General features: G+C 58.0%; 1 protein-coding gene across 1 annotated transcript; it reads right to left on the reverse strand.

The window, feature by feature from the left end:
• Positions 1-498: 498 nt before the first annotated feature.
• GAREM2 (GRB2 associated regulator of MAPK1 subtype 2) lies at positions 499-13,628 on the reverse strand (the record flags this gene model as incomplete). The annotated part of the gene is made up of 6 exons (XM_079721286.1): positions 499-1,534; positions 2,050-2,219; positions 3,197-4,249; positions 4,971-5,101; positions 10,386-10,526; positions 13,517-13,628. 6 exons carry the CDS (start codon positions 13,626-13,628, stop codon positions 499-501), a joined length of 2,643 nt encoding a protein of 880 aa, XP_079577412.1.
• Between the last annotated feature and the right edge of the window lie 3,782 nt (positions 13,629-17,410).

Here is a 17,410-nt window from a genome sequence, read left to right on the forward strand (position 1 = left end):
TCTGGGGCAGCTCGGCCAAAAGCCCACAGAGCACAGAGGAGAGCGGGCACTTGGGGAATTTGTGCTTAGATCATGGACCATCTTCTTCCCTTGTCTCCAGCCTGCACCTACAAGCTATGAAGTGCGAGCTGTCAGTGGAGCTCTACAGCAAGACAGAGGGGGCTGTTAGGTCACCATGAAGGCCTGCTTTTGAACCCCCGTGGGAATCGCAGCAGTGTGTCACCAGGCCCGGGTGTGCACTGGTGCCTCCAGCCCCTTCCCCACGTACTCTGCACACTGAAAGGCAAGATGCATGCAGGGCTCTGGCCCAGAGGACCCCATTTCCAAGTGTGTCTCCCCTGGATTCACTCTCCGTGGCTGCTTAGCAGCCTCAGTCTTGGCATAGATTCTTCCTGCAGGCAGGCCCCACTCTGGGAGTGCCGTCACCCTGCAGACCCAGGGCTGGCCCCCCAGGGCCTCCGGGCTAAAATTCCAGTTGTGCAGCCCCGAGCTGGGAAGTCAGATCTTGGGCCGCCAGCCTTTGATGAACTGCATGATCTTCTTGACCTGCAGCTTGGTGAGGTGAAAGTCATCTGCCAAGATGTCCTCACTGAGCTGCACGAAGATGCTGCCATCAATGCGCTCTCGGGCAAAGCAGCTCACCACGTCCTCCGAGAGCCCGATGAAACGCAGACTTCGCGAGACCTCCTCCAGGGAGAGTGCAGACAGGTCAGCGGGGGGCTGCCAGGAGGAGGCATCCCGGCCGCCCCAGCCTGTGGCCCCATCCCGGGGACTGGCCGGAGGCCCTTCTAGGCGCCCCTGGCTGAGAAGGAGTCGTGCTCTGCCTGCTTCGGGCCCCTGCAGGGCCACGGGGGACAGGGGGGCGGGGACCTGCCGCAGCACCACACCTTCAGGCTCAAAGGCCTTGGGGGGTCCAAGTGGCAGAAGGCCAGGCCCAGGCCCAGGCCCAGGAGCCCTCCCAGCTCTGGGCTCCTGACAGCGCAGCACCTCCGGCTCTGGAGAACTGCCCCGGCCCAGCTCAAAGGGATCAGAGGGCTCCAGGGCGGGTGTCTGCCGCTCAGAGGAAGAGGAGGAGGAGGTGGGACAGCAGGAGGAGGCAGCAGCCGAACAGGCCTGGCCTGGAGGGCCCGGGCCTGGGGAATGAGCGGGGCTGGAGGTAGCCAGGGGACCTGAGCTGGCTGTGGGCCCAGAAGAGGAGGCGGCTGAAGGGCCTGTGGGGTAGGCAGGCCCGGAAAAGGGGTTCAGAGCTCCAAGGGGAGCGAAGCGTTTCTGGGGGTGGGAGGGCTTGAATGGAGGCGGGCAGCTGTGGTAGGTCTTGACTGAGGTGTCGGCCCCCCAGAGAGAGGCAGCTCCGCTGCTCAGGGGCTCTACAAGGGCCCGGGAGGCCTGGCTGGGCTGCGTAGTCGAGGGCAGGGGTCCCGGGGGTGGGCGGCTGGGGGACTCGCCCACCTTGCAGTCTCCCCAGGTGCATGGGTAGCAATAGAGGGAGTAGGTATCCGGTGACGGAGAGCCACTGCCACTGCGGGAGCCCGCCCTGTGGGCAAAGAGACCGACACAGATGGAAGGGTAAGCACAGCAAGAGGGAAACGCCACAGGGCCACACACACGACACAGCAAACCACTGCTCCACCAGGTCCCAGAGGCCGCTGCTCCGATCTCAGCAGCGCTGGCCCACACCCCAGCCCCCGAGGCCTGAGGCCCTCTGAGATTGCTCTATTCTTTCTCCCGGCACCCCCCTCCCCAGGAAAAATTAAACTAAACTGAATTGCATAGAAAATTTTCAATAGCAAGGAGCACTCCACCCTGTGGCAGAGCCCACTCTGGAGGGAAACAGAGCAACACTCCCAACCAACTGTCATCATTTAGGAGAGGAGCGAACTGAAGCAGGAAGCCCCCAGGGCCCCCTCCCTCAGGTACTGCTCAGAACCTCAGAACCCCTGAACCCCGGGCCTGAAGTCTTCCTCTTCCTCAGCACTGGCGCCCCTCCCCACCCTCCCCTGCTTCAGTCCACCTGAGGAGGCCCAGGACCAAGAGGAGGAAGGGGCTCACCCATCCCGGAGGCCACAGGAGTAGTAGGAGAGGCTGGAGCCGGGGCAGTGGACAGGCTGCAGCTTGGGGAAGCGCGGGGGCACCGGGGGACTGCCCGAGAGCCGGCCACTGGCACTGCCACCTCGGGGGGGCACAGGAGGGGCATTGAGCAGGCGGCACTCCTCCTTCACCTGCAAGCACAGGGCCATGACGCCACCCCCGGTCCCCAGGCAGCTGGGCCAGCGCGGCGTGTGGGACTGACACTGCCCCACTTTGCCAAGAGCCTGCCCTGCCTTACACCCCGGCTCCTCACCCACCCCTTCTCGTCTCTCCAGCCCGTTTCCCTCATCGAGAGCCGACAACACATACACTGTCTCCTGTGGCCTTGGAAATCCATCTTGAATGTAAGAAAAAATAGAGAAGTAGATAAAAAACAATCAGTTAAGTAGACATATTCCCTCCTCAAGGAAAAGGAGAGAAATAAGAAGAAAAACGTGTAATGAGGAGAAGAAAGGGAAGGAAAAGTATCTGCCATCTGGCTCCCTGCCTTATAGGTCAGACACTCAAAAGTGGACTCCATGGGATGTTCATAGGTGTTGTCCATAGTCTGTGGACAAGCTCGGTTGGAAAATTCTGTGTTAAACACAGATAAACGGGCTACCTTCGTGCAGGACTTCTCAGAGCCTTTATTATACCAATACTCTGCAGCTCCAAAGTGAGGAGGGGGAAGGCTGGGCATCACAGGCTACTTCTTCTAGACTTACGTCACCATAGAAACTTCTTTACCCTGGACAACTTAAAGGACTCCTTGTTCCACTCCTTGTGGAACCTTCTGGGTAACACTGTTCTAGGCTCATCCCCAATTCTCTGAGGCTGGGGACCTGCTGGCATCTTTGTCCCCACAACTCCCAATGCCACCGTCCCTGGTATCCCTTACTACAAATGCTCCTGCGTTTCTTTCCTCCTTGTTTTCTCCCCTTTCCCCACCTCGGCCACCCTCTGTCATACACTCCGGGGGCTGGAGACCGAGATGCCAAGGCTGGGGGCCAGGAGAACGAGCTTTTCAAGCCCAAACCCTGACCCCTGGCTGGCCACCTCCCTGGAGGATGGGGCCCACAGAGCTCAGAGCCCGGCCTCCCCCCTCCTCGCCTCCACGGCGTCCACTCACCGCCTCGGATTTGGGAGGCACTGGAGGCGGGGCCGCCTCGGACTCCAGGCGGGGCGGCCCGGCGGCCCCGAAGGAGATGAGGTCGGGCCCCGGGAGCGGCCGGGTCCTGCCCTCGGCGAGGCCCTCGGCCGCCTGGTGCGTCCACAGCTCCTCGTAGGGGATCTCGGCGGGCGGCGCGGCGGGCTCGGGCGCGCTGGCCCAGTCGGGACTCACGTACTCCTGGTCGCCGTCGCCGGGCGGGCCGGGGCCGGAGGCGGGGGCGCGGGCGGGCCGGAGGGCGCGCGGGGGCGCGGGCAGGCAGAGGCGCGCACGGCGCGGGCTGGCGCAGTCTTCGGCCAGCTCGGCGGGCGCTTCGCGCACGGCGGTCGAGTACTCGTCGGGGTCGAAGCGCTCGCGGCAGTAGGAGGCGCTGTCGCGCACCAGGCGTTCGACACGCGGGTCCCCCGCCAGCAGGCCCTGCGGTAGCGCGAAGCGCGGCGTGTCGGTGAGCAGCAGGAAGTGCAGCGGCGCCGGGCCCTCGCGGCGCAGCGCCAGCCCCAGCACCACCGTCTTGGAGATGATGCTGACCAGCTTGTAGCAGTGGCCCTCCCGCACCGGGTGCAGGTCGTAGGGGTTGCGCGGCGGCCGGCTGGGCACCAGCACGTTCACCGGGAGCCGCACGCGCTCGATGATGGCGCGCACCGTGTGCTCGCCCTCCTGCATCTGCAGCTCCAGCGGGCTGCGCGTGCTGAAGCGGCCCTGGCACTGGAAGGGCAGGCTCAGGCTCTCATTGGTGCGGTGGTTCATGCAGATGAGGCAGGGCATCTTGCCTTTGATGGGCCTGGCGCCCCCGCTGCCACCCGCGGCCCCCGTGCCCCCCGGGCCGCCGCCGCCGCCCACCCCGGCGAGCGCCCCGGCCCGGCCCAGCTTGCGCAGCAGGGTGGTGAAGCGTGAGCGCTCCTTGGTGGTCTTGGCGCACAGGATCTCCGCCTGGCCCATGAGAGTGAGCTCGTCGCCGGCGTGCAGCGTGAAGTTGTACACCTCGCTGTCCTCACTGAACTCGCCTGACACCACCTGGGGATCCCAGAAACGGCGGGAGGCCTTAGCCAGAGCGCCGGGAAAGCCACCGGGACGGGACCCAGGAGGACAGCGCTCCTCTTGGGCCTTTCCCAGGGCTAAGACCAGATCAAGAGCAGTGGACTGAGGACATTCCATCCTGGAGGGGCCACGTGGTGGCTGTGCAGCCTTCAGTGAGTTACCTCTCGGGGACCTTAGTTACTCTTACTTGGAAGAATTGCTGTAAGGATTAAATAGACTATATGTACAATGAAATACTTTGAAAATACTCAGTATATGGCAACTTTTGTTATCATTTTTTACAATTAGGGCGATAACAATCCTCCACCTATTCAACAAGACTACTCTGAAAAGAAATGAATTGATGGATAAGCAGAGGGTTTATAAACAGGCAAGAACCGCCTGTACATAAGTGGGGGACCGTGTGCACTGTGTGCCCCACAGCTACACTACCACCACCAGTGGCTGAGGACGGCTGCCCTGAAAGACCTCCCAGTCAGGCCGTGACCCTCCACACACACTTCCTGCTTCCCCACCTTTTGCAGGAAGCTCCAGGAAGTTCATACACCTAGCCAGAGGCTTTCAAGGGGCTGCCAGAAGCCACAGTGTGATACTTTTACCTCTTAGAGCTCAAAGGCCACCCTCCAACCAGGGTCAGGCTTGCCCCCGAGGATAATGGAAACCTGGGGGCACCGTGCCTGGTGCAGAAAGGACTAACCTTGACACTGAAGGTGATGGCTTCCATCACAAAGATGCGATCAGGGAAGACGCTGGCCACCTCCTCCACGCTGCTGAAGTACCTCACTGGCTCCCGAACATCCCGGGCCTGCTCCAGGAGCTTGAACTTCCCTGCACAGGAAGGAATGCAGGCTGCTGCTAGGGTGGGCCTGCTCGCTGGGAGCCTAGCCTGTATCCGGAGAGGCCTCATTGTCCCCACCCCTTGTTCCCCTCATCTCAGCCAGCCTCTCTGGAACTCAGGTGGTCAGAAGGGCAGGTTTGCACCAGTGGAAGGAGCTGGTCAGCTGATTCAAGCCTCAGCAGGGAGGGGAGCACAGATTCCTAGCAACTAGAGCCCAGCCCTCACCCAGTGGACAGCTTGTGGGTGTGTGATAAGGCTAGCAGCTGCCTGCCCAGAGAAACCCAAGTGCAAACCCAAACACTTGGACACAGAGCTATCCTCGGACCAAGCGTTAGTGTGGCATTGGGGGTGCTGATTCCTAGCTTGGTCCCAGCCCCACTCTGATTTGCTATGACCCTAGACAAATCCCTTCCCTTCTCTGGGGCTTTGAGTCCTCAGCTGAGGAAGCTGGAGCAGATGCTCTTGGGCCCCACCTGGATCTGGCATTCTATGTATCTGCGTTGGATTGCTAACCCACACTGATGCAATGGGCAGACCAGGGGCCCAGCCCCAGTCTTTGGAGATCCAGGGAGAGCAACTCTGACCCCTAATCTGTTCCCAAATCCTCCTCTGATCCAACATCCAGCCCCATTGTCCCAGAGGCCTCTGATCTGAGCCCAGCAAAGCCTCCTCCCTTGGATGAGGTCTTCCCAACCTACAGTCCAGGGCTATGTTTTGGCTGGCTCAGCAGATGCCCCCAGCAGACACAGACTTTAAAGAATGATGATAATCCGTAAAGCTGACACCCCTCTGTGTAAACTGTCTAACCTCACTGGCCACACATCTTTTATGTGCCCACCTATGTGAGCACAAAGACAGGCTGTGAACCATGCTGGCATCTGGACAGATGGCCTCTTTTTAGCCCTTACACAAAAGGAAGAGAGTCTTGTATAAGCTGAGAGAAGACAAGGTGACTCTAGCTTCTGTAGTGTTTCTGGTGGTTGCTGCAGTCACAGTCCATTCATTTATTCATTCCACAAACATTTGTGGAGCACCCACTATGTGCCAGACACTAGCCTTGCCCCAACAGGGTGTGCAAACCTGGGTAAGAGAGTCTGCCCACAAGGAAATCCAGATGTAGTGTGTGATGGCAGGATGTGACAAATGCTACACCAGACTCATGACAAAAGAGTGAGAAGACCACTGAGTTGGGGGAAATCTGCCTGGCAGTCTGAGGGGATCATAAGAATGAAAAGAGTTTTACAGAATGGACATTCCACATGGAAGAAATAGCATGAGCAAAGACAGAGTCACGGAAGCAGACTGCCTGCCCCAAGTGGTGAGTGCCTGGAGGGTAGGACTTGAGAGGGGTGATGACAGGGGTGAAGCAGACAGCAACTGGGTTATGAAAGGCTCTGAATGCCACATGGTAGGACTTTATTCCGTAAGAATGAAACTCCCTGGAGTGTTCTGAGCAAGGGAAGATCAAGATCAAAGTTGAACTCTATAAAGATAACAGGGACACCATTCAGGTAAATAACTCAGTAACGAGTTCTGGAAAAGAGCCAGGGCAGCAACTGAGGGAATAACAAAAATGAGCAGAACAAGAGGTACTGTCGAGGTAGGGAGCCGCATCAGACGGTGGTGAGAAACTCAACAGACTGACGAGTAGGTGGTGGAGGAGGAAGGGACTCGGGTCACCAGCCTGGTCAGAAATGGAGACGGCAGAGCTGTTAACCAAAACTGAAACCCTGGAAGGAACGAGTTGTGGAGCACCGGCCAAACTGGGGAGGCCAAGTGAGGCCCTGCAGGGGGTGTTCCTAGGGCAGGCGAGCGTGTGGGTGCAGCGCTTGAGGCTGCCTAGTCAGAAGTAACAGACAGAAGGTCACCAGCCCACAGGAGGCAGCGTCAGCTGTGGGGCAGGCAAGATAGCTCAGGAAAGAGGAAGAACAGAGGATCTTGACCCTTTGGGGACCCTCTTCCCAGAGAAATCCCACAGTGTACCCCTAGCAGGAACACACAAAAAAGCGTTTTGTATATAGTACAGGGGGGCGGTTCTTGGAGCCCCCAAAGCCCAACCAGAAACCCGGATAGAGACACCCACTCCCTAATGCAGAGTATGAAGAGCAGAGGGCCAGGGGCAGAGCCTGCAGCATCAACATCTATGAGCAGGAAAAGTGACAACCCAGAAAGAGGGGGAAGTGCCCAGGAGAAAGCTGGAGGGAACATACCCCACGTCCCATCCCCCAGCCTTCCCCAACCACTCTGAGACCCTGGTAGGAAGAGGCCTCGGATGAGCCACAGCCCTAGAGGGCAGCAGGGATAAACTGGGGAGGGGACCTAGCAAGGAACAGTGATCTGCAGGTCAGAAAGCAGGAGTCACAGATCTGCTACCATCCAAGAAAAGTAGCCCCCGTCCCTCACCCAGTCGCCTCCCCAATATCCACACACAAACCCCCCAACCCCAAGCAGCCAGGCAGGGAGAAGTGCCCACTGCCCCCTGTGGGGAGAGCTGGAGCCAAGTCAGGGCTAGAGCCGGGGGGGAGGATGTGGCAGGGAAGATCGATGTAACCATGGTAGCCGGCACCACCCCCTCCGCCGCAGCCTGAGCCCAGCACCGGTCATCGCTGCCGGGAGGAAGGAAGGTAGACCTCCCGGGGGTGATGCTCTGGCCCCTGGAAGCCTTTTCCTCCCTCTGCAGCCCCACTGGGGGCAGCTTCCTCTCCTGCCTCCCCCTACATAAGACCCGAGGTCCCCTGCGGTTCTAGGGACCTGCCCCACCCTGGCCTGCCCCTCCCCCCTGTCCGTGACTCCCAGAGCACGTTTACGCAGCCCCGACAGGACGGGGTCTTCCAGCCTGAAGCAGGGTCTTGTTTGTCACCCCTCCCTGCCAGCACCTGACCCATACCAGACGCTCCATAAAGAATGGTGGGTAAATGCACGGACTTGGGAGTCGGACAGACCTGGCTGAATCCCAGCTCTGCCACCTACCACCTGTGTGGCCTTGAGCAAATATTTAATCCCCACGGGCTTCTGTTTTCCCATCTGTAAAGTGGAAGCATACTACTTGGCTCAAGGGACGCATCTGCCCGGTGCTCCGCAGGGTCTGCGGCCCGCGCGGGGAGAGGCACCGCGCAGAGGGCAAGGCGGGGAGCTGGCGGGGAGCTGGCGGGGTGGGGGTCGTCCCGGAGGAGTCCGGTCTCCCCGCCTCCCCGGGCGGTGGGCCTTGGCCTGGAGACCCGGCTCTCCAGCAGCGGCCCCCACGCCACTCGCCGCAGGGCATCGCCCTGAGCCCTCCTTCCCTCTCCCTCCACCGCCTCCCGCGGCTCTCTCCGCGGTCCGCCCCGCCCGCCTGCCCGCGCAATTATTAATTCATTAGGAGGAATCAGCTCGGAGCTGTGCGCTCAGAGCTTCCTCATTAACCCGCCGGCGGCCCAGCCCCTCCCCCTCCTGGGGGGCCTCGGCCACCCAGCCCCCATCCCGGCGGGGCCCGAGCGGCCCACCGGAAAGATGGAGCTGGGGATGCGACACCCCAGCTGTCACCCGCCTTACACAAGGGCACCGAAAGAGATGGGGGGAAAGGGCCAGGAGCCCCGTGAACGCGGAGTGCCCCAGGAGGCTCTGTACCTTGGTTTCCCGGATTTTTAATGACATAACCGAAATGATGCAGTAAGTCATATTTCTGTCAGTGAAGGCTTTTTCCAATCTTTGGTTTTTTTTTTTTTTTTTTGCATCGAACCTGTGCCCCCAGCAGTGCAAGCGCCGAGTCTTCACCACTGGACCGCCAGGGAAGTCCCCCAATCTTTGCTTTTTTTATCCCAAGAAGAAGACCTGGGACCTCTCCCTGGACCAAGGCCAGATACCCAGGCTGGGAAGTTTCTAGCTTGGGCAGGTCTCCCCAAGGGCTCCAGTCCAGGTCAGAAAGACACTTGAGACAGTTTCCTCATGTTTAAAATGGGCTGTGGGGCTACAGGAGTACAAGGTGCACAGGGCGCTGTAAAGAGCAGAAGCCCCGTAAAGGGTTTAGTCCTGTCCCACTGACTCCGGGGAGACCCAGGCAGCACCAGAAGGGGAACAACATACCTGTGAGGAAGGGACCGTGAGCCTTCCCAGCTCAAAGTATTCCAACCTTTGTTGGGGGGTGGGCAGCAGTTAAATACAGAACTGAGCTAACTACTAACTCCTGGAGCAGTTAGTAGTTAAACACAGAACTGGTCTAACTACTAACTCCTGGAGCAGTTAGTAGTTAAACACAGAACTGGGCTAACTACTAACTCCTGGAGCTTGATAAAACTCCCTCACAGGGCTGCTGTGAGGACGCAACGGCAACAACGCTCTGCCCAGTGTCTGAAACGCAGCACATGTTTAATGTGCAGGAGCTGTGGGATTCTGGGCTCACGTGGGGGCGTCTCCAGGATGGGGCCACCAGACTCACATCCCTCCCACACAGGGGACAACAACCCTGCATTCCTGATGTGGCAGCAAGCAAGAGCCCAGGAGTCAAGACACCTGGGTGCTAGCCCTTGCTCTGCTGCTTTCTAGCTGTGTGACCCTGGGCAAGTCACTTCCCTTCTTAGGCCCTCTGTTTCATTGTGTGTAAAATGAAAGGGCTGTACTTTCTTTTTTCAGCAGCAGAATCCTTTCTTCAAACAAAATCTTTAGGACATCAGCATCATATATATAACAGATAAAAGTAGAAATTCATTGCAGAATCTTATTAAAAGCCTAAAATGTTAACATTCACTTAGGTCAATCAGTGAAAACAATAAGTTTAACACAAAAATTGGGAAAAACAGGATTAGAGCAGGCAGATGCAGCCACATAATCAGCCTGAGCATCCCTTTGTTTCTGAAGTCTTTGGGTTGCACAGTACTGAGAGGATCCTAGCAGGAGATACTCTCTTTGAGGGTCTGTGCAAAAAGTGTTAATGAGGCAGAGATACCACCTGTATGTAATGGTACATACTGAAGGTCTCTAGTCAGGGTTAAGGTTTGATTTGTAGCAGTCGGAGGGTGTGGGTACTTTTTTTTTTTTAACATTAGTTTCAAGTCTATTTTAAAACAAAATGGGAATCAAAGGTTTGCAACCAGAAACCCAGGGCTCCACAAAACAGTATGAAAACCACTGGGCCCTAACTCTAACCCTAATCACCACCCTGCCAGCCATGACCTTGCTCACCCCTGTGGCTCTAAGGAAAAGCCAGTCACCAACAGTTTCCTCCAAGACCTCCCCACCCCTACCCCCCTGCCTACACCTCCCACCGGCTCTGTGCCATCTGTCCCTGGCTGGGCACACCTGGGTACTGCAGGGGGATGTCAATCTTGGGCCCGATGACATAGTGACCCTCCTCCAGGGTGTGGGCTGTCACCGTTGTCCACTGGCGGCAGGAGTGGATGAGCAGGATGTCTCGCTCGCTGACGCCCTCGGCGTACTCCCCTGAGAGGGGAGAGGGAGACAGAGGAGGAAGGACAGAAAAGAGAACATTACGGGGGCAGAAAGGACGGGCAGGCGGCCTGCTCACCTCCTCACCGAGACGCCACCGGGGACGGCTCCCCGTGACCCCTGCCCAGACCAGCAGCGCTCAAGGGACAGGCAGGCTGCCAGCTGTGACCTCGGGGCTGAATCAGGCCCCCTCTCTCAGGGCTCAGGCTCCCCGATGGGGCCCCAGCAACCGGCCCAGCCTCCGTCCTGCATTCATCATTCGACTGGACCGCCTGCTGTCCCAGGCCCTGTGCTGGGGCCAGGGGCTCCCAGCGGATGAGCCCAGCCTCTGCCCTCCAGGAGCCCTTAGGCCCAGGGGGAGGTGGGAAGAGATGTGAACAGAGAACACAGGCCAAGTTTGAGGCGCTGAATGGAGGCTGTCCGGGTTCTCACAGAAGGGGCAGTACACTAGCCGAGGGGGAGTGTGGGGCAGGACGGAGGATGGGAGACAGTGCCGAGCAGCAGACACCTGAGCTGGGCCTCAGAACCACCTGAACTGAGACCAGCAGAATTCTCAGCCCCCGAGTCGGCTCCTAGGCCAGGAAAGGAGGGCCTTGGTGAGGCACAGAGAGGGCCGGGAAGGGGCCGTCCACGGTGAACCCCAGGGCTCTGGGTCACTCGGCAGGGCTCACAGGAGCTGACTCCTGGCTCTCTTTTCACCCACTGCCACAGACAGTCTCCTGCCCACGAGGGACCTCAAAGGAGAGAGGAGAAAGTCTCAGATACCCCCTGATGCCACCTCAGAGAAGCTGCTTCTTGGCTCTCCCTCCCTCGGCCCTTCATCCCCCCCAGTCTTTGGAACACAGTGATGAGGGCCAGAGGGAGGGGTGGGTTTAGAAGAGTGCTGGGGGCTAGCCCTGGGGGAAGCTGCATGGGGGCCAAGCCGTCGGGAGGGGCCTGGGCCCCAGAGGCTCCAACCCCAGCACCGGTTTCCAGGAGAGCAGAAGGGCTGGCCCAGCTTCCAGGAGGCCTTTGAGCCGTCTCCTGGTTGCAGCTGGTGAGTAGGGTGGGTGAGGGATGCCTCCTTCCCAGCCCGCTCAGACGCAACTTAATAAATATCTGCCACCCAACCAAATGGGAAATGGTTTACTCTGATGGCTGGGGACTCCCTGAAGTGTGTGCATTTGGTCGGGGGAGGGGAGGATGTGTTCAGGACCTGCAGGAAGGGCCTGGCTTCCACCCTGTGTATGGGGGGGGGGGGAGGGGGGAGCCTTTCTCCTCAATTCCTCACCTGAGGCACAGGAGGCTTTCCTACTCTGTAACCTCCTCTTAGAGCTCTCCTAAGCCCCAGGCTGCCCTTCCAAGGGATGCAGGCCACAGTCACACAGGACACACACCAACAACCATGGGTCATGGTCACCAGTAGTTGAGCCAGCACAGCCACCTGGCCCACAGTGATAGGGGCTTGCTTATTACCCCAATGACACAACTCAGTCCCATGGTCCCACTAAGGGGCCCCTCCCAAATGCACAGGCACACAGGGACCTTCAACACTTCAAGACGTACTTTTGATCACATATTCACACTCACAGTTTTGATCACATAAGGTGACCACAGCCATAGCCACCATTGTCACAGAGAGACACCAGGCAACTGGGCCGTCACACCAGTTGCTCATTCCCTCATTCATTTACTCCTTCCATAATCTTTGTTAGGCAGGATGCCCTACCTCAAGGAGCCTGCAGCCCAGTAGAAGGACAATAAACTGACCATTACAACGGGTTACAGTAGGAGACAAGACAAGGGTGCCAGAGGTGTCAAGGGAGCCCAAAGGAGGCCTGCCAGATTGAGGAGCTCAAAAAGGACCCCCCGGGGGTGGGGGAGATGCCAAAGAGGATGTGTGGGAAGTGGCCAGGCACAACCTAGGGCCAGCATATTCCATTCACACGCAGACACACACAGCCTTGCTGTTGACATGGGCAGTCTCGGCATCACACGCCGACGATCCAGAAAACAAGACGTTGGACTGCCGGGCAACCCTGCCCCACGGCCCAGGCATAGACGTTCTCACCGAGCCCGCTCCTGGGACACGGTGACGCTCACTGTGCCCACTCCTCGCCGCCGCGGGTCGGAGGAGTGGCTGCTGGCCCCGCGGAGGGGAGAGGAGAGGAGCCTGTGGCCGCGGGCTCCATTAGCATTCAGGGAAGCGAGTGTGCCAACGCGGGCCAAACCCCTATTCTTCTCACACACAAAACCCCCGGCCTGGCTGCCAGCCCCGGCTCCTGCCCCTCCCCCAGCCAAGCAGCCCCTCTTCCCCCAAACGGTCCACTTGCTCGGCGCAGCCTCCAGGCGCCCCTCTCGGGCCCGCAAGCATCAGCAGAGCAGCCCGGGCCCCCGGGCACCAAGGAGAAGTGGGGCAAGATGTGGGGAGGTCCGGGGGCTCGGGGGCCCGCCCGGCGGGAGGACTCGCGCTCACTCAGGCCCAGAGGTAGTCTGCCGGCCCCCGGGGACCGGAGGCTGCTCCCCAGGCCGCGAAAGGAGGGTGCGAGAAGGGTCCCAAGAGGGACAGAGCGGGGCTGGGGGGCGGCGGCGGCGGTGGGAAGACAGAGTCCGAGGCCCAAGGGATACGGGAGGATCGAGGTGAGAGGCCGGAGACAAAAGGATGGAGGGGGGCGCGGCCCGGGCGGGGGTCTGAGGGCGGCGAGGGAAGGGGGTACACCGACGGCGCGGACTTGGCGGCTCCGCCGCGCTCCGGGCTCCAGCTGGGCCGAAGAACTCTGTCCCGGGCCCGGCCCCAGTCCCTGTCCCAGGTTTCTGTCCCTGTGCCCGTCCGTGGGGCCCAGAAGGAGGCGGCCCCTCGGTTCGTGGGCCCCGGCTCTCCGGGGAGGCGCTCCGGGAGCAGCGCGGGGCCCGCGCCGAGGAGCGGGAGGGCAGGGGTCGCATCCTCACGGCCCCGGGAGAGTCCCCGATGGCCCCCCAGTCGCCCTTCCCAACACCCCCGGTACCTGGCCCGAGGCAGGCAAGTGTGGGCAAGCGGCAGCGGCTGACGATGAGGTCGAGCGGGAAGGCGCCCATGCTCCAGCGCAGGCCCGCCAGCCCGGCCGCCAACTTCTCCATGGCATGGGCGTCCCCGGGGCCGCCGTCCCGGGGCCCCGACGGCCAGTCCCGCGCGGCCCGGGCTTCAGCGCTCGCCGCCACCTCCTGGGGCCGCCGCGGCGCTCCCCGCCTGGCGGCCCAGCCGGTGCTGCGGGCGTCACGTGGCCGGCCTCCCAGCGGGGCGCCGGCCCCCGCCCCCAGCCCCTCGCCCCACCCCCCGGCCCGCGCCCGCAGCCGCCGCCAAGGCCCGCCTCCCCGCCCGCCCGGCTCGCCCGCCCCATTCCCGAGCGTCCAGGTGACAGCCGGGGACCGAGACCCCCGGCGGGCGCCAGGAGGAAAAACGTGGACGCGAAGCGGCATCCCCAGGGTCGGTGGTGCGGGTCGGCCTCCCCTTCCCCGCCGAGTGTGTTCGGATCCCCCTTTCCTCGCCCGCTGGTGCCCCGGCCTCCGGGAATCGCCTCCGGTCCCGCTCGGGGTCCTGCTTCACTTCCCAAAGCTTCTGCTGCCGCGATCCCGGCAGCGGTTGCTGCCTCTAGGACGTATATCACCTCCAGCTTCACACATCCTGGCAACGCCGCCTAATTAACCCCATTTTACTGATGAGCAAACAGACTCAGAGAGGTCAAGTAGCAGCTTGATTTGAAGCTAGGTTTAACTTCAAATCCCACTGCCTTCCCAGCTTGTCGCCGAAGCCTAATACCGCCCCCATCTGCCCCCACTTTCCAAGTTCCCGGCGCCTTCTCACCGATTGCCATCAGTCCGTGAGCCAGACAGCTCCAGCATAGACATAGGCTGGTGCTGAAAGGGCTCCACGGACTCTCGTCCTCAGCCTCGGTACCCCAGAGAGATCCCTCCTCAACACACACACACAAGCGCTCTCTTCGGAGGTGACTGACATCCCACATCAGGTGACCTGAACCCCAAGAGAAATGGCACCAGATAAGATGGACACAACTTCTCAGAGGAAGAGAAATTTCAGATCACTGTTCAATCTCCATCTTTTGCAGAGGAAAGAAACGGAGACTCCAAGAGCAGAAATGTTTTGCTCCAAGGTCACACAGCGGGAAAGAAGCAGAGCTGTGACTGGAAGGCAGTTTGTCATCCAAACTGGGACACTTTTGAGAGTGCAGGAGGTGCTAACAGGGATAGGTTTATAGGCATAAACCAGGACAGAGGGTGTAAACCAGGACCAGACCATTCGTTCACCCTATCTCTGAGAGAGGCCTCTGAGCCCTGATGTAGATGCCACGCCTGCAGCTTCTAGTCCTCAGTATTGCTGGTTCACCTCAGCTCTAGACCTCAGTTTCCAGCTAAGCCCCTCTATCCCCACCGAGGCATTCACAGGCATTCCATTTCAACAATCACACTTGAACCCAGTCCTCTTTCCTTTTCTATCCCAGCTAAGGACATCACCTTTCACCTGGTCCCCCAACCTGGAACTCTTCTTAATCCTTACATGCAACTGGTCACCAAGTCCTGGCAATTCTGCTTCTGCCGTTTGTCATGTGGCCCTTCCTCCTCTCCAACCCTGCTGTCCCAGCCGGACTTCAGTTCCTCCTCTGATCTTTCCTCCAGGCCACACTTCATATTTCATGCCAAAACCCGTGTAACTCTGGATTTTGGCTGAGTCAGGGACCACACAGGTGTGAGAAATCAAGCAGAGCTACCTAACTGGTTGGACCCACCCCCTAATTGTTGTAGAATGTTCCAGAGCCTTTCTAGGGCTTTTTAACTGGTGGCAAATCTCCAGGGACCTCTATGTGCACATACATACATCCCTTGATTTGTTCAGGGCTCAAGAGCCATGTAGGAAGGAAGTCAGCTTCACTTTGAGTCAGAACTGCTTAGATCTTTCCTTGGGCTGAGATTGCTGGAAGAGAGCTGGCAGCACAGAGAGCACAGGAAGCAGCCGGAGGGAGGAGGATGCTTAACAGAGAGGCCAGAGGGAGCATCACCTGGGGGCCTAGGTGATGTGTGAAACTGTGCCTGAGCTTCACCCTCTGGGAGAGTCTGTGTGGGGGACAGAGAGGGCTGAGGGGTGGAGGCAAGAGCTGGGTCACTGGGATCCCAGCTGCTCTGCTGTGGCTTCCCCCTCTGACAGGGCTGGTGGTGACAAGTAGAAGGGAAGACATACAAGAGGTCAGTGGTCTGAAGGAGGAGGCAGGGAGGGGGGCACGGCCCTGGCAGAGGCCCACTGTTGGTCCAGAGACCAGGCTGTGGCAGAGGTTGGCCAAGCTGCCCGTGAGTGGGCAGAGTGGTCAATGGAGTAGAAAGATGGTGGAAGTGGCCAGCAGCAGCTCAGGTTATGTGTAAAACAAACCCACTCCACCCCACCTAGAAGGACGGATGGCCTTCTCCAAGCCCATGAACTGGAGGAGGCCAGAAAACATTTGGAAAGCACCTCTGAAAATTCTAGGAAATGTTGTATCCAATTTTTCTTTCAGAAAATTCTAAATGTAAACTAGAGGTAATAGTATTATGAATCCCCCTGTACTCATCTCCCAGCTTTAGCACTTACCAGCCTACAGCTGATCTTATTTCTGTTTATTTCCCCTCCTTATAGAATTTTTTAAAACAGCTTTATTGAGTTATAATTCACATACTATACAATCCATCCATTTAAATGTACAATTTCAGTGTTTTTAGTATACTCACCATATTGTGCAATCATCATCATGATCTAATTTTCAAACATGTTCATCTTTCCTTTAAAAGAAACCCCTACCCATTAGCAGTCAGTCCTTTCCCCAGCCCTCCTCCTATCTGTAAACAATCACCAGTCTACTTCCTGTCTATATAAATTTGTTGATTCCATACATTTTCATACAAATAATAAAATGTGTGGTCTTCTGTGACTGGCTTCTCTCATTTAGCAGAAGTTTCAAGATTCACCCATGTTGCAGCATGTATCAGTACTTCATTATTTTTATGGCTGAATAATATTCCAGTGTATGGATAACCACATTTTATTTATTCATTAATAAGTTGATGGACATTTGGGTTATTTTTGGCCTCATGAATAATGCTGCTATGAACGTTTGTGTACAAGTTTTTGTGTGGACATATGTTTTCACTTCTCTTCCTTGTGGTGGAATTGCTGAGTCAGATGGTAACTCTATGTTTAACATTTTGAGGAACTGCCAAACTGTTTTTCAAAGTGACTGCACCATTTAACATTACCACCAGAAATATATTGGGTTGGCCAAAAAGTTCGTTTGGATTTTTCCATTAACATCTTACGGAAAAACCCAAACGAACTTTTTAGCCAACCCAATATGAGAGTTCCAATTTCTCCACATCCTTGCCAAAGTGTATTGTCTGTCTTTTTAAGTCTAGCCATTCTAGTGGATATGAAGTGGTATTTCATTGTCGGTTGTTTTTGTTTTTTTTTATTTGCGGTACGCGGGCCTCTCACTGCTGTGGCCTCTCCCGTTGCGGAGCACAGGTTCCGGACGCGCAGGCTCAGCGGCCATGGCTCACGGGCCCAGCCGCTCCGCGGCATGTGGGATCTTCCCGGACCGGGGCACGAACCCGTATCCCCTGCATCGGCAGGTGGACTCTCAACCACTGCGCCACCAGGGAAGCCCTTCATTGTGGTTTTGATTTACATTTTCCTTAATGACTAATGGTTCTGGTTAACTTCTCATGTGCTTAATGGATATTTGCATTTTCTTTGGAGAAATGACTATTCAAATCCTTTGCCTTTATTTGTCTTTTTATTGTTGAGTTGCAAACATTCTTTTTATATTCTGGATGTAAGTCCTTTTTCAGAGATATGATGTGTGAATATTTTCTCCCATTTG

The sequence above is a fragment of the Hyperoodon ampullatus genome (assembly GCF_949752795.1).
Source record: "Hyperoodon ampullatus genome assembly, chromosome: 15".
NCBI classification, from domain to species: Eukaryota; Metazoa; Chordata; class Mammalia; order Artiodactyla; family Ziphiidae; genus Hyperoodon; species Hyperoodon ampullatus.